This window comes from Bufo gargarizans, chromosome 1 (genome assembly GCF_014858855.1).
Source record: "Bufo gargarizans isolate SCDJY-AF-19 chromosome 1, ASM1485885v1, whole genome shotgun sequence".
Lineage (NCBI taxonomy): Eukaryota > Metazoa > Chordata > Amphibia > Anura > Bufonidae > Bufo > Bufo gargarizans.
Window position 1 is genome coordinate 753,399,794 of NC_058080.1, and position 15,410 is coordinate 753,415,203.

The window sequence follows — 15,410 nt, forward strand, 5'->3', positions numbered from 1 at the left end:
TCTGTTGCTGTCAACTCTCAAGATGAGATACAAAGAGCTGTTACTATCAGTGAAGCCATTATTAAGCTGAAAAAACAAAACAAACCCATCAGAGAGATAGCAAAAACATTAGGCGTGGCCAAAACAACTGTTTCGAACATTCTTAAAAAGAAGGAACGCACCGGTGAGCTCACTAACACTAAAAGACCCGAAAGACAACGGAAAACAACTGTGGTGGATGACCGAAGAATTATTTCCCTGGTGAAAAAACACCCTTCACAACAGTTGGCCAGATGAAAAACACTCTCAAGGAGGTAGGTGTATGTGTGTCAAAGTCAACAATCAAGAGAAGACTTCACCAGAGTGAATACAGAAGGTTCACCACAAGATGTAAACCATTGGTGAGCCTCAAAAACAGGAAGGCCAGATTAGAGTTTGCCAAACGACATCTAAACAAGCCTTCACAGTTCTGGACCAACATCCTATGGACCGATGATACCAAGATCAACTTGTACCAGAGTGATGGGAAGAGTATGGAGAAGGAAAGAAACTGCTCATGATCCTAAGCATACCACCTCATCAGTGAAGCATGGTGGTGGTAGTGTCATGGCGTGGGCATGTATGGCAGCAGGATGAATTCTGAAGTGTTTCGGGCAATATTATCTGCTCATATTCAGCCAAATGCTTCAGAACTCATTGGACGGCGCTTCACAGAGCAGATGGACAATGACCCAAAGGATACTGAAAAAGCAACCAAAGAGTTTTTTAAGGGAAAGAAGTGGAATGTTATGCAATGGCCAAGTCAATCACCTGACCTGGATCCGATTGAGCTGCATTTCACTTGATGAAAACAAAACTGAAGAGAAAATGCCCCAAGAACAAGCAGGAACTGAAGACAGTTGCAGTAGAGGCCGGGCAGAGCATCACCAGGGATGAAACCCAGTGTCTGGTGATGTCTATGCGTTCCAGACTTCAGGCTGTAATTGACTACAAAGGATTTGCAACCAAGTATTAAAAAGTGAAAGTTTGATTTATGATTATAATTCTGTCCCATTACTTTTGGTCCCTTAACAAGTGGGAGGCACATATGCAAACTGTTGTAATTCCTACACCGTTCACCTGATTTGGATGTGAATACCCTCAAATTAAAGCTGACAGTTTGCAGTTAAAGCACATATTGTTTGTTTAATTTCAAATCCATTGTGGTGGTGTATAGAGCCAAAAAATTTAGAATTGTGTTAATGTCCCAAAATTTATGGACCTGACTGTAGCTGCGATAACAAGGTCACCTGATAAGCCACACCCAGGAACAGATCAGGGAATGTTAACCCCACCAGAACCAGTATACTGTACACAAGATAACTGTAGCCAGTACGAGGTTACAGGCAGCCGGCCTACATAGCAACACTGAGTAACAGAACCGCACTGTGATAGAAACAGACATGCATCCAAACTCAGACCCCGTTCACACAGGAACCTCAGAGATATAGACATGGAAGCCACAAACATAGGCCACAGTTCACACACCAACCGCAGCCAGCACGCAGTCCCAAGCAACCAGCATACACAGGTGACAGCCTGTAGCAAGTACGCAAGAGAGCCTGCAGCCAGCCTGCACGGCAACAGTGCCAAGAACTGCACAGAGATGCAGACACTGGGAATACACACATTCACAGGCAGCAGTTCTCACAAGACACCGCAGCCCCAAGCAACCAGCCTGCACAGGGGTCAGCCTGCAGCCAGCCTACATGGCCACAACTGTCACAGTGAACCGCACCGTGACATGGAGTCAGTGTTTCAAGAGCCACCACACACAGACGTATCCAGGATATGGGCTACAACTGTCTCATTCCATGTGTCAAGACACTCATGTCCTAGAGATAATGTCAGAAGCATCTTACTTGGGTTGAGGAGAGAAAGGACTGGACTGTTGCTCAGTGGTCCAAATTCCTGTTTTCATATGAAAGTTAATTTTGCATTTCATTTTGAAATTAAGGTTCCAGAGTCTGGCGGAAGATTTGCTTGAGGTCCAGTATGAAGTTTCCACAGTCAGTGATGGTTTGCGGGGCCATATCATCTGCTGCTGTTGGTCCACTGAATTTTTCTCTATGCTGACAAACTTTATGGAGATGCTGATTTCATTTTCCAGCAGGACATGGCACCTGCCCACACTGCCAAAAGTACTAATATCTGGTTTAATAACCATGGTATCAGTGTTCTTGATTGGCCGGCAAACTCGCCCGACCTTAATCCAATAGCGAATCTATGAGAGACACCAGAGCCAACAATGCAGACGAGCTGAAGGCCACTATCACAGGCTGGTCATCTCCATGCCACGCCACATTGATGAAGTCATTCATGGTAAATTAGCCCCAATCAAGTATTCAGTCATAAACTGCACAATCTTTTCAGTAGACTAATCAATAAATATGAGTACTACTAAGTGTGGCAGGTGCAGCACTATGAAGTGCCTTTTGCGCTGTGGTATTAGAAGAATTTTGATATCTCTGACTTTTTAGTCTAACCAGTGTAGGGATTTCCCAAATGGTAGCATTCGGATAAATACACAGTAGTGGTTGAAATCAAAGTAATAAATGTCTTTTATTGTTGGCACACCACAATTCAACAGGCGGCAGTGATCAGCTTACTTCAGCCGACACTTAAAGAAAAAACTATTCAGTCCCGAATCTGAACAAATCACATAGGAAGGATTAGGGCACAGTACCGTACTCCCCACGGAGTGGATGGGGACCTTGCTTTATCCTTTGTCTCTCGGCAGAGACCCTCCGGTTTTCACTCGGGTCCAAAAACACACAGCTACACAGAGCTCCACCGTCAGCCGTGTAATCACACACCCGTGACCCTGCTGGCTGACTTTTTGTAAGCCCGTCAAAACCCGGCCTGGACCACGCGGAGTAGCCACCCACCCAGCACTTTGGCTACTCCCAGTAAGAGGCGTTCTAGATTAGCTTTTCACAGCTATGCTAACTACCAAAGTGTCCATCAGCAACTGCTGCGGACATATGCACTACTGGCTCCTACTTCACTGAGGCTAGGAACCTCAGTGACACATATCTTCCATCTATGATTGTCCCTTGTGCCTTTCTACATACCCCCCCCCCCCCCTCTGCCCAAAGCCGGGGGTCTGGGCAACTCCAGCAACATGCAGTGTACTCTGGACAGGGCATCTGCATTTCCTTGTAGCCTGCCTGGCCTATACTCTACCGAAAACCTAAAGTCCTGTAGAGCTAGAAACCAACGGGTGACACGGGCATTCTTACCCTTTTTCTCTCTTAACCATTGCAAGTTGATATGGTAGATTTGATAGGGCTTTCTCCTACCTGGCTAATGAACCCGGTAGTTAACTTCGCCCACCCTCTCAGTTATCTCATAGGGCCCTTGCCACTCGGCCACAAACTTATTCTCCAACGTGGGGACTAAGACTATAAACCAGTCCCCTGGACTGAACTGTCTAAGGCGGGCCATCCTGTTGTATATGTTCGCTTGCGCCTTCTGTGCCTGGACCATATGCTCTTTCACAATAGGTGTTATTTGAGCTATTCACTCCTGCAATGTAATAACATGTTCAATGACACTTTTGTAAGGTATGACCTCACTCTCCCAGGTCTCCTTAGCGATATCTAACAGGCCTTGGGGATGCCTTCCATACAACAACTCAAAAGGCGAGAAACCTGTTGACACTTGGGGTACCTCTCTGATTGAGAACAGTAGGGCCCTTGCCTTTTCATGTACAGAGATCCTGCATGACCCTGGACATGAATGGGGTCCCCTGGTCAGTCCGGATCTCCTTGGGCTTCCCTGTTCTGGAAAAAATCTGGAACAGTTCTCTGGCTCTAACTTTAGAGGTAGTTTTCCTCAAGGGTACCACCTCAGGGTATCGGGTAGCATAATCTATTACCACTAATATATATTGGTGCCCCCTCGCGGATTTTACCAAAGGCCCGACTAATTCCATCGCAATTCTCTCGAATGGTATCTCGATAATTGGTAATGGTATTAGAGGGTTGTGGAAGTTTGCGACTGGAGAGGTTACTTGGCACGTAGGGCAGGATTGGCAGTAATCCTTAATTTCTCTGTAACACCAGGGCCAATAAAACCTCTGCAAAACCCTTTTTAAGGGTTTTATCAGCCCCTAAGTGTCCCCCTAATACATGGCTATGTGTCAGGTCCATTACCATGCATCGATATGATTTAGGAACCACAATCTGTTCCATAAATTCTTCCCGGATTTTAGTCACCCGGTACAACAAGTTTTTATTCATTTCGTCTGCCCCTGGCTTTTGAGGTGCCCCATTGACTAACCCCACATTGTTTAAGACCCCTTTTAGAGTCTCATCTCGGAACTGATCAGTCCCAAAGTTTGCATGAGACACCTCTAAGTCAGGGACCATCTCCTCAAGGGCAGACTCCTCCTCATTCTCGCCTACCATGGCCGAGAACGGAAAGTCAGGGACCATCTCAGGGTCAAGGAGCACGGGGCTATCTACGGCCCCAGGGCGTTGTTGCGGTACTACCTTGGGCCATAGGTCCCAGAACACAGGACAGTCTCGGCCAATAATCATCTTGTGCATCAACCCCTGCATGACCCCTACCTGGTGGTTCACCGTACCCTCTTCTGTTTTCAAGGTGACCTGGGCTATTGGGTAGACCTTGGTATCACCATGAATGCAGATGACTCCCAAGGTCTTCCCAGGAACCAACTTATTAGGAATACGGGCCGTTAAGAGCATAACCAGGCTCCCCAAGTCCAGAAGTCCCGTTGTAGGGTTTCCATTCACATTAATTGCACAAAAAGGAAGTCCTTCCTCAACATTAGGAACCGCACTACACGCAAACATTGAGATTCATCCCCCCACAGAACAGTCCATTTGTTCTAGGCTGATGGGACATTGGGCTTCCATATGTCCCAGGCCATGGCACCTCCAGAGGATGACCTCCCTTAAGGACAGTCGTGGCGTTGGTGCTGGTAGACTCTTGGCCTTTATAATGTCCACCCGGGGGGGGGGGGTTAGTCCCTTTCTCTGCACTTCAGAGTCAACCCGCACTTTCCAGTAGGGGGAGTTCAAGGATCCTGATGCAGCTAGGGTCAGCTCTACGGCATAGTACCTCTCTACCAAGCCTATTAAGTCATCTGCAGTCTACGGATTTCGTTGTGCATAAATCGGTCCATTACGACCCGCTCCACCATTTTGGATGGGGAACAGACATCCGGCTGTAGCCATTTTTGGACGAGGTGCAGTGGATCAAACACTTGGGGCCTTTCTGAAACCCCCACTGGTGCGCCCTCTGAGCTCTGACGGTGAACCCCAAACGTGCCAATATTTCTGCCTTTAGTCTGGAGTATTCCCGTGCATTCTGCAACAATAAGCCATAATACGCCTTCTGGGGTTCGCCTGAGAGAAAGGGGGCCAGCACTTCGGCCCATTGCTCAGCTGGTAGTCTCTCATGCTCAGCGATTCGCTCAAAGACGGTGAGGACGGCTTCTACGTCGTCCTCTGAGGTCATTTTTTGTAAAGCAGATTACAAGTTTTTTCTTCCGCCCACATTCTGTTTAGCCACATACCCCACTAGTTGTGCTGCCACCCTCTCTCTTAGGGTTGCAATTTGCTCCGAAAGTAGGTGGTTCATATCCTGTTGGTGGGCATTAGCCTGCTGTTGAGCCTGCAAAGCCTCTGCATGAGCCCTTTGCTGCTGCTCCAATGCCTGTTTCTGCTGCAGATTGTTCTGCACCATCTGCTTGTTAAGATCCTCCATTTTCTCTGACTCTTGTTGAAGCTCAGCTGCTGCTTTAACCCAGGACATCAATTGGAAAACTTCCTTTCAACAAAAAAAGTCCATTCAGTAATTTAGGCTACTGGCCCTTTAAGAGTCCAACCGGAGGAAAAAAAACTGCTTCTGACATTTAACTTGTTGCTGTCACACGACAATTTAACAGGCAGCAGTGATCAACTTACTTCAGCCGACACTTAAAGAAAAAACTATTCAGTTCCGAATCTGAACAAATTAAATAGGAAGGATTAGGGCACAGTACCGTACTCCCCACGGAGTGGATGGGGACCTTGCTTTGTCCTTTGTCTCTCGGCAGAGACCCTCTGGTTTTCACTCGGCTCCAAAAACACACAGTTACACAGAGCTCCACCGTCAGCCAGGTAATAACACACACACACCCCTGACCCTGTTGGCTGACTTTTTTTAAGCCCGTCAAAACCCGGCCTGGACCACGCGGAGTAGCCACCCGCCCAGCACTATGGCTACTCCCAGTAAGAGCCGTCCTAGATTAGCTTTTCACAGCTATGCTAACTACCAAAGTGTCCATCAGCAACTGCTGCGGACATATGCACTACTGGCTCCTACTTCACCGAGGCTAGGAACCTCAGTGACACATATCTTACATCTATGATGGTCCCTTGTGCCTTTCAACACCAGACTGTCTATTGCTCTGTAATTTCTCTAGCGCCGTTCTATGGAAGCAGTAGGTTTAAAGAGCACACCAAATGCTTGAAATAACTTCTTTATTAACTTTTTTTATATATAACACTGCCGACTCCGCAGCAAATAGTCCATGTACATAACACGTGTTGAATAAAGTATCATAAAATGGCGGTATGCATAAGATGGTGGTTCAACTGTTCAATCTTGTCATTAAACATAAAATGGTGGATATACAGGGAGTGCAGAATTATTAGGCAAGTTGAATTTTTGAGGATTAATTTTATTATTGAACAACAACCATGTTCTCAATGAACCCAAAAAACTCATTAATATCAAAGCTGAATATTTTTGGAAGTAGTTTTTAGTTTGTTTTTAGTTTTAGCTATTTTAGGGGGATATCTGTGTGTGCAGGTGACTATTACTGTACATAATTATTAGGCAACTTAACAAAAAACAAATATATACCCATTTCAATTATTTATTTTTACCAGTGAAACCAATATAACATCTCAACATTCACAAATATACATTTCTGACATTCAAAAACAAAACAAAAACAAATCAGTGACCAATATAGCCACCTTTCTTTGCAAGGACACTCAAAAGCCTGCCATCCATGGATTCTGTCAGTGTTTTGATCTGTTCACCATCAACATTGCGTGCAGCAGCAACCACAGCCTCCCAGACACTGTTCAGAGAGGTGTACTGTTTTCCCTCCTTGTAAATCTCACATTTGATGATGGACCACAGGTTCTCAATGGGGTTCAGATCAGGTGAACAAGGAGGCCATGTCATTAGATTTTCTTCTTTTATACCCTTTCTTGCCAGCCACGTTGTGGAGTACTTGGACGCGTGTGATGGAGCATTGTCCTGCATGAAAATCATGTTTTTCTTACCTTGCAGACTTCTTCCTGTACCACTGCTTGAAGAAGGTGTCTTCCAGAAACTGGCAGTAGGACTGGGAGTTGAGCTTGACTCCATCCTCAACCCGAAAAGGCCCCACAAGCTCATCTTTGATGATACCAGCCCAAACCAGTACTCCACCTCCACCTTGCTGGCGTCTGAGTCGGACTGGAGCTCTCTGCCCTTTACCAATCCTGCCATCTGGCCCATCAAGACTCACTCTCATTTCATCAGTCCATAAAACCTTAGAAAAATCAGTCTTGAGATATTTCTTGGCCCAGTCTTGACGTTTCAGCTTGTATGTCTTGTTCAGTGGTGGTCGTCTTTCAGCCTTTCTTACCTTGGCCATGTCTCTGAGTATTGCACACCTTGTGCTTTTGGGCACTCCAGTTTCTGTATAAAGTGCACTAGTGCGGAAGGAAAAGAAAGGATGAGAAATGCCCAGGGCTATTGAATATCAAATCCTAAATTAGCCTCTGTATAGTTACCTTCCTAAAACTCACATAAACCGAAAGTCTATTAGCCTTATTAAAAAATACAAGGTAAACCCAGCTTCCAAAAATGTTCCAACAGCCTTTATTATTTTATATGGATAAAATACAAGAATAGCACAAAGTCTACGCGTTTCAGGTCGAACAGAGACTCTTAATCATGACATGGATATGCTCCCGATCGCAGGTGTTTTTATCCGAATATTCACCAATGAAAGAGTGGTGGGGTGGAACAAGCACACAGATTGGTAAAACATGCAAATTAAAAAGACAACCCAAAGTACAACAGCAAAAAGAAAAAACTGCATTAATTAAAAAAAATAATAATAATGCAAGATTAAGTTGTGTCTTTTGTTTAATCCTGCTGGTACTCATGCGCCTAGCTCAAAAATCCAAAAAGACTCACGATTAAGGAGTTTACGTTTGTGGTCACCCCCTCGTACAGGTAAAGTGACTCGCTGAACCCCCTGTGCGTGAAAATGTTCAGTATTACCTTGATGAACAACCACAAAGTGTAGATTCACCGCAGATACATTTTTTGCCTTATAGTGCAGTATATCAGATAGATGCTTTCTGATGCAGATTTTTAGTTCATTAGTAGTACAGCCTATATATTGTAAACTGCAGGCTGAGCAGGTGATGCAATAGACGCCAAGGCTAGTGTTACAACTAATATACTGTTTTATCTGAAAAACACGTCCAATAGCCGTCGACTGCACCACCCGCCTAGTCCGCATATACTGACAACACGTACAAATGCGGTGCCCACACTTGAAACTCCCCTGGCACTGTAGCCATATAGGTTGGATTTTTAGAAAATAGACTTAGACTGAGCTTCTGTCCCAATGTGGTAGCCATACGCGCTGCACATTTGGCACCATCCCCCGTGACTTCTGACCAGTTTTCATCTAGCTGCGACAAAGCAAAATATTTTCTTATAATTTAGCAAATTTGTGGATATTCTTGACTATACCAGGTCGCAAATAGCGTGATGTGTGTGTCAATCTTAGTATTAGTTGCTCGCATTTTAGGAGATGTGTTAAGGCTGGCCGCAGGCTAGCCTGGATTTGTGGGAGGGGCCAGTACCTGTCTTAAGCAGTCCGGCTCTCCCAGGCAGCACGTCTGCATTCGGACGTCTGCTACTTCCGGGTGTGACGTCATCAGCAAGCGTCCTGCACGAGTGGGTCCTCAGAGAAGCCGGGTGTACCTTTCCCTTCAGTCTGCAGCTGTTAAAGATCGTTGTCCAGGATAACTGGTTTGTTTGGGCACTGTGGCAACGTGGGGGAGGGTAGGAGGGTGTGTAGAGAGGGGGAAGTGTGCCGGAGGATCGCTTCTCCTCACTACGTTCAGGCACATGCAATTCAAGTTTTGGCACCAGGGGGCAGCATTGTCACATGGTTGGAGCTCACTGCCTTTTCAACATAACCTGCATTTAAGTTTACACAGGGGCTGCGAGTCATCTGGGCTCAGCAGGTTAAAACTCTGGTAGCTGGGTCCTGGTGCCATTACTGGGTTGATTACTTACAAGGTTGCTGGTGGTGCACATGTTTGACACTCTTCACATACACTACATACATACCTTAGACACATAGTTTGCACATCAGCCAGTTTGACGAAAAAAAAAAAAAAAAAAGTGGGTTGTTAAATAAAGAAGAAAAAAAAAAAAAAAAAAAATAGGTGGATTGTTTAATAAAAAAAAAAAAAAAAAGGGGTGGGAACCTTTTTCCACCAAACTTCGTGCATACACCACTAGCATAGGTACATTCGCTAGTACAGCCACACTCTCGCACGACAGACAGAGACACCTCGCATCATCTCGTAGAATAGTGTCATACGTCATACGGTCTGTTTTCCACAAATCCTATACTTACATACATCACCTACCACGTCTGTAGGTTCGTTAGCCCGCAGTGTTCGTTTTTAATGAATCTGCCACGTCACAGATTCAGACAAACTCGGGCTCGTCTCATACGTCAGTGGAAACGACTATCATACTCCCTGTCAGCCTCGTCGGCTTCTCGTCAAAACGTTCCACGCTGCTGGGGGGGGGGGGTTTAGATTCTGTCACCTTGTCTGTCGGCTTATGGGCAGCAGGTCGTAGGGTTAACAGGTTGTTTTTGTTTTCTTTTTCCCCTCCTCTCTCCCTTTCTCTGTTGTTGTTGTGTGGTTGCAGTCGTCATGTCTCAGCCTTCAGACATTGAAGAGTTTGTGTCCTTGCCTCCGTCTCCAAGAGGGTCCGAACACGGCAGCACTCCATCCCTCAGGGCTTGGACTGTGCCTAGGTTGACGGCTGAATTGCTCAGGAGAGGGATTCCGTTTGCGGCTACTGCCAGAAAGGCGGAATTATTCAGTCTGCTCTTTCCCGCTACACCACAAGCCAGGCCGGCTGCTTCCGGCGGCAATACCACCATCTCCAATTCCTTGGTACAGATCCACGCGGTATTAAACACGCTCACTAGTTCCATCCAGGATTTACAAGCCCGGATGGAAGTAATGGAACAGCGTCGCGACCCCCCCCCAGCAGTTGGGCCAGCTGGTGGCGCGGCACCTCCGGCTGTGGTCACAGGTACCGTGCCTACTCTTCGTTTAACAGCCAACCTGTCACAGGGCGGGGGAGTGCCTTCTGTGGCGCCGGTGTATTTCGTCAGGCCCAGTATTAAGAAGGACATCCTAGAGGGCAAGGATGTCAACTTGGCATCCTTGTTAATTACGTCCCACGACGTTACAGAAAATAAGTCCTTCGGCTGCAGCGAGTTGTCAGTAGTACTCAAGGCCAAAGACCCCAGGCTCAGTCGCAAGCTGACCCTGGCTGAGTTCGTCCTGGCTTTCAGCCTGTTCAGAGACGTTGTGTGTTCCGCCAGCCCCAACAGGAGAGAGGAGTTGGACATTTACCTCTACAGGGTGGTAGATTTGGCGCACAAGTACGGGGGCACAGCATTCTATGATTATCATAGGTCCTTCTCGGCCAAAGCTGCAGCCATTTGGGCCCAGTTCCAGGTAGTCACGGACTGGAGCAATATTGACATGGAGTTATTCTGTAGGCACTTCGCCAGTTTGAAGTCCCCGGTGTGCGCCACATGTCAGTCTCCTGCTCATACTACCGCCTGGTGCCCATTGGCTGACCTCACAGCCGCCCCCAGTACCTCCAGAGGCGGGATCAACCCGGGTCCCAGCCAGCAGGCTACCCAGTTTGACAAACTGGGGAGACCCATTCATTACTTAGGGAAAGCCCAGCTCTGCAACAACTTCAACTATGCTGTCTGCAATTTCAGCCAGTGCAGGCTCCTGCACATCTGTGCCACATGTTTTAGGGCACATCCGGTCACAGTCTGCACCGTGAAGCCGGCATGACTGAGCCGGGTGAATGTCGAGGTTCTAGACCAGCTGCTGCGACTTCATCCGGTGCAGTCGTTCCGCGCTTTTCTGGTGGAAGGATTTTCACGGGGGTTCCACACCGGGCTCATCGCCTTACCTCAGCAGACTCATGAATGCCCCAACCTGCAGTCGGCTTCTAGACGTCCTGACCTGGTGGATCTGCTGTTGGCAAGTGAGCTGGAGAAGGGCTTCATAATTGGTCCTTTCCAGTCCTCTCCTTTTTTCACATGGAGGGTGAGCCCGGTGGGGGTGGTACAGGGGAAATACTCCAATAAATTTCGTTTGATTTATGACTTGTCTGCTCCACATTCTTCTCACGTTCCTAGTCTCAACTCATTGATTCCGTCTGAGGAATTTTCATTGAAGTACACTTCCGTGGACCAGGCTATCCAGGTCATTCTACAGACAGGCAGGGGTGCTTGGCTGTCCAAAGCAGATGTCTCTGATGCGTTCAAACTGCTGCCCATTAGCCCATCTCTCTGGCAGTGGCATGGCATCAAATGGAGAGATGCTTACTATTTCGCCACCAAGTTGACGTTTGGTTCCAAGAGCAGCCCCAGTCTGTTTGATAAGTTAGCGCAGGCTCTGGAATGGATTTTGTTGGAAGTACGGGCTTGCCAGAATGTCATTCACTACCTGGATGATTTTCTGTTGATAGAAGAACCCTCACGGGCGCCTGTTGACTTGCAGATTCTCTTGCAAGTTTTCAAGGAGTTAAACATTCCGGTTGCTGCCCACAAAACAGAAGGGCCTGCGCAGGTTGTCACATTCTTGGGGATCTCCCTGGATTCACGCGACATGTCGGCCAGTCTGCCACAAGACAAACTCGACAGGATCAAGTTAGGTGTCCGTTCCTTGCTCACGTCGCAGGTTTGCACCAAGAGAGAATTGCAGTCTCTGTTGGGTATGTTAAACTTCGCCATGAGGATCATTCCTCAGGGTAGATCATTTATTTCTAGATTGCTAGTCCTACTCCAACAGACCAGTGATTTGGACGCATCAGTGCATCTTAATGCCAACGCCCGAGCAGATCTGTTCATGTGGGACAGATTTCTCAGCGGGTGGAATGGCATTTCCATGTTCATTCCAAGGGCCACGTCTGATTCTCCACACGTATTTTCAGACGCAGCTGCCTCGATAGGTTTTGCGGCCATATTTGGCTCACATTGGTTCGCCGGCTCATGGCCCACGCATGTACTACAGATGCCGGGGTTTTCTCAGACGTCGGCATTGTTCGAGATCTATCCTATAGTAGCAGCTGCTATAGTTTGGGGGCATAGGTGGTCGGGTCACACGGTGGTTTTCCACACTGACAACATGGCGACTGCAGAGATCATTAACAAGGGTAGATCTAAATCGTTACTCATCATGTCTTTCATGCGTAGGTTGACCTGGATAGCCCTGGAACAGGGGTTTCATTTTCATGCCCTGTTTTTGGACGGGGTGAGCAATATTGCAGCTGATGCTTTATCTCGCTTTGATTTTTCACGCTTTTTCTTACAGAACCCAGAAGCAGACTCAGTGGGCACCCCGGTTCCGGACTGGCGGCTGCTGGTCTTGGACTAAACTCGCTGATGGTGGTCGCCAGTTCACTCATTACAAAGTCTTTGTCGATCAGTACATTGAGGTCATACCGCCGAGCGTGGGTGGTTTTCTTAGACTTCCAGTTGCTATATCCTAGGGGTGACACTGGTCAGGTCAAGTATATGGTGGCTTTCGTGTCTTATTGTCACTCGGTATTGGCTTTATCCTACAACACCATTAGGCTATATTTGGCTGGGGTGCAGCATTTTTTGGCACTTCAAGAGCCAGACAGACCCTCTATATTTTCTGCTCACCCGATCAAGGCCATCCTCAGAGGCATTCAGAAAAGCCAGGTCACGGTCAAGTCGGTCCGTCAACCGATTTCGGGGGACACGTTTCGTAGCCTGTCGGAAGTCCTCACACTGTCACCATTCGGAGTCCTTCCCAGCCTGGTGATCAAGGCAGCTATGTACTTGGCGTTTTACGGGTTTTTAAGACCAGGTGAAGTGACACAGGCCAGACAAGGGGCGGTGGCTCTCCACAAGGGAGACTTAGTAAGGATGGGCAGTAATTTTCATTTGCAGTTGCCTCACAACAAAACAAGGCAGGTAGGTCCCGGCCATGTAGTTAAGTTCTTTCAGACCACAAACGCATGGTGTCCAGTGACAGTCTTGGACAACCTCTTGCTGGCCCTTAGTCTTCACAGCCCCACCGACCCATTACTTCCATTTCCGGTTGGTCCACTGACGTCCAGCCAGTTCATCAAACATATTCGCATCCTGTTGACCAGTGTAGGTTTGAATCCGGCTCAATTCTCGGGGCATTCTTTCCGCATCGGTGCGGCATCCGCAGCGTCCAAGCATGGAGTTCCTGCGCATATCATCAAACACTTGGGGCGCTGGCGCTCGGGGTGCTTTGTGCGGTATATCCCGGAGCCACAAGCAGAGCTGGTCCAAGCATTCAGTAAGTTGGCAGAATAGCACGTCAGGCCAATCCTTCCCTCACTGGTGGGTTTTGCCCCCTTTTTCAGGCATACCGACCTAGTGAGGCCAAGGCACACCTCAGGCCAATCAGGTAGGGGGGTGGTGGTTGGGCATCTTCCACTCGTCAGGTCCTGACCACAAGTGTTAAGGCTGGCCGCAGGCTAGCCTGGATTTGTGGGAGGGGCCAGTACCTGTCTTAAGCAGTCCGGCTCTCCCAGGCAGCACGTCTGCATTCGGACGTCCCCTGCCCACCCATTCCCATTCTTCATTCAGTCATTTCAACCATCACATTCAGGGTATGCCCCCTTTTTCAGGCATACCGACCTAGTGAGGCCAAGGCACACCTCAGGCCAATCAGGTAGGGGGGTGGTGGTTGGGCATCTTCCACTCGTCAGGTCCTGACCACAAATAATATCTAACCTAGATTTAGACTGGGCTATGTGTTTCGCACGATTCAGCGACCATGTGGTATACTTACGGGAGGATAATCTACTTGTAATGATTTGAGCCTCCTTTATGTATGAGCTGTCATTTGAGCAGTTACGCCTGGCCTGTATAAATTCTCCTATAGGAATGTTTCTGACATGAGGGATGACAAGATGTGGCCAGGAGTGCAGTATTCCCTGCAGTATCCTCGCGATGTGTTGCTGTAAGTATCATAGCATATTAGTGAATAATATTTACTTACATGATGTGAAATTAGTGAAGTCTGTGGAGCCGCATGGCATTGTGTCAAAGGTGTTAAAGGTCTGTGTGGGTCACAGGGGCGGACACAGACACCAAAGGGCCCCTGTGCAAAGAATGTGCCTGGGCCCTCTCCCCTCCAAGCCAAGTTCTCAACATAACCAATTCCATCCTAACATTACTTATAGCAATACAAAACATACAGTGTCACTGTGATTTTGTAGTAAGAAGATCACAGAGAGGCACGGAGCATTATCAATCGTGTTACTGCTCAGTGTCTCTGCTGTCCGGAGCGGGGCTTGGCTCTCTTTCCGCAGCAGATTACCCGCACAGGATCCACTCATGTGAAAGAGCCCTAAGCCCAATGCATGGCTACACTCACCCAGTCCTAATAAAATCTGGTCCTACCGCATCCAGGGTGTCACTGGCGTCAGCGTGATGTCTGCTGGATCCAGAACAAGGTCCCTGTGGTGATAGAGAAAAAGAATAATCACATAAGGAAGGGATGGTGACTACCCCTGTGAAATCGCCAGCAGGGGGCGCTGTGCTGGCCTGTAAGACGACTAAGCCATGCCAATGTATAGCAGGGTAATCTAGTGTTACCATTCAGTACTAATGCCCACATTGTGGCCCCTCACAGTAATTAAGCCGTCAAAATAGTTATGTTCTCTTTGTGGCCCCTCACAGCAGCTATAGCCAGACATGTGCCCCTTCACAGTCGTTATGCCTAGATATGTGCCCCTCACAGTAGTTATGCCCAGATATGTGCCTACCTCGCAGTCATTATGCCAGGTATTTTCCCCCTCAGTTGTTATGCCCAGATATGTGCCTCCCTCACAGTCGTTATGCCCAGATATGTGCCTCCCTCACAGTCATTATGCCCATATATGTGCCTCCCTCACAGTCGTTATGCCCAGATATGTGCCCCTCTCACAGTCTTTATGCCCAGATATGTGCCCCTCTCACAGTTGTTATGCCCAGATATGTGCCTCCCTCACAGTCGTTATGCCAGATATGT

The 15,410-nt window shown here is 47.7% G+C and overlaps 1 protein-coding gene across 2 annotated transcripts; it reads left to right on the top strand.

The window, feature by feature from the left end:
- The first annotated feature begins 8,982 nt into the window (after window positions 1-8,982).
- LOC122925137 lies at window positions 8,983-14,110 on the top strand. Of its 2 annotated transcripts, none has more exons than XR_006387525.1 (2): window positions 8,983-9,081; window positions 10,000-10,327. XR_006387525.1 is itself a non-coding variant. In XM_044276666.1 (2 exons), the coding sequence occupies exon 2, from the start codon at window positions 12,776-12,778 to the stop codon at window positions 13,703-13,705; it is 930 nt and encodes a 309-aa protein (XP_044132601.1). In that variant the 5' UTR covers window positions 8,991-9,081; window positions 12,705-12,775; the 3' UTR covers window positions 13,706-14,110. The 2 variants fall into 2 exon arrangements, 1 of the variants encoding a protein (XP_044132601.1); XM_044276666.1 differs by lacking the exon at window positions 10,000-10,327 and adding an exon at window positions 12,705-14,110 and having other exon boundaries at window positions 8,991-9,081.
- Window positions 14,111-15,410: the final 1,300 nt, after the last annotated feature.

What these genes read in the sequence shown, in the direction of transcription:
- LOC122925137 (XM_044276666.1), top strand. Translation starts at nt 12,776, where the DNA reads ATGGTGGTCGCCAGTTCACTCATTACAAAGTCTTTGTCGATCAGTACA.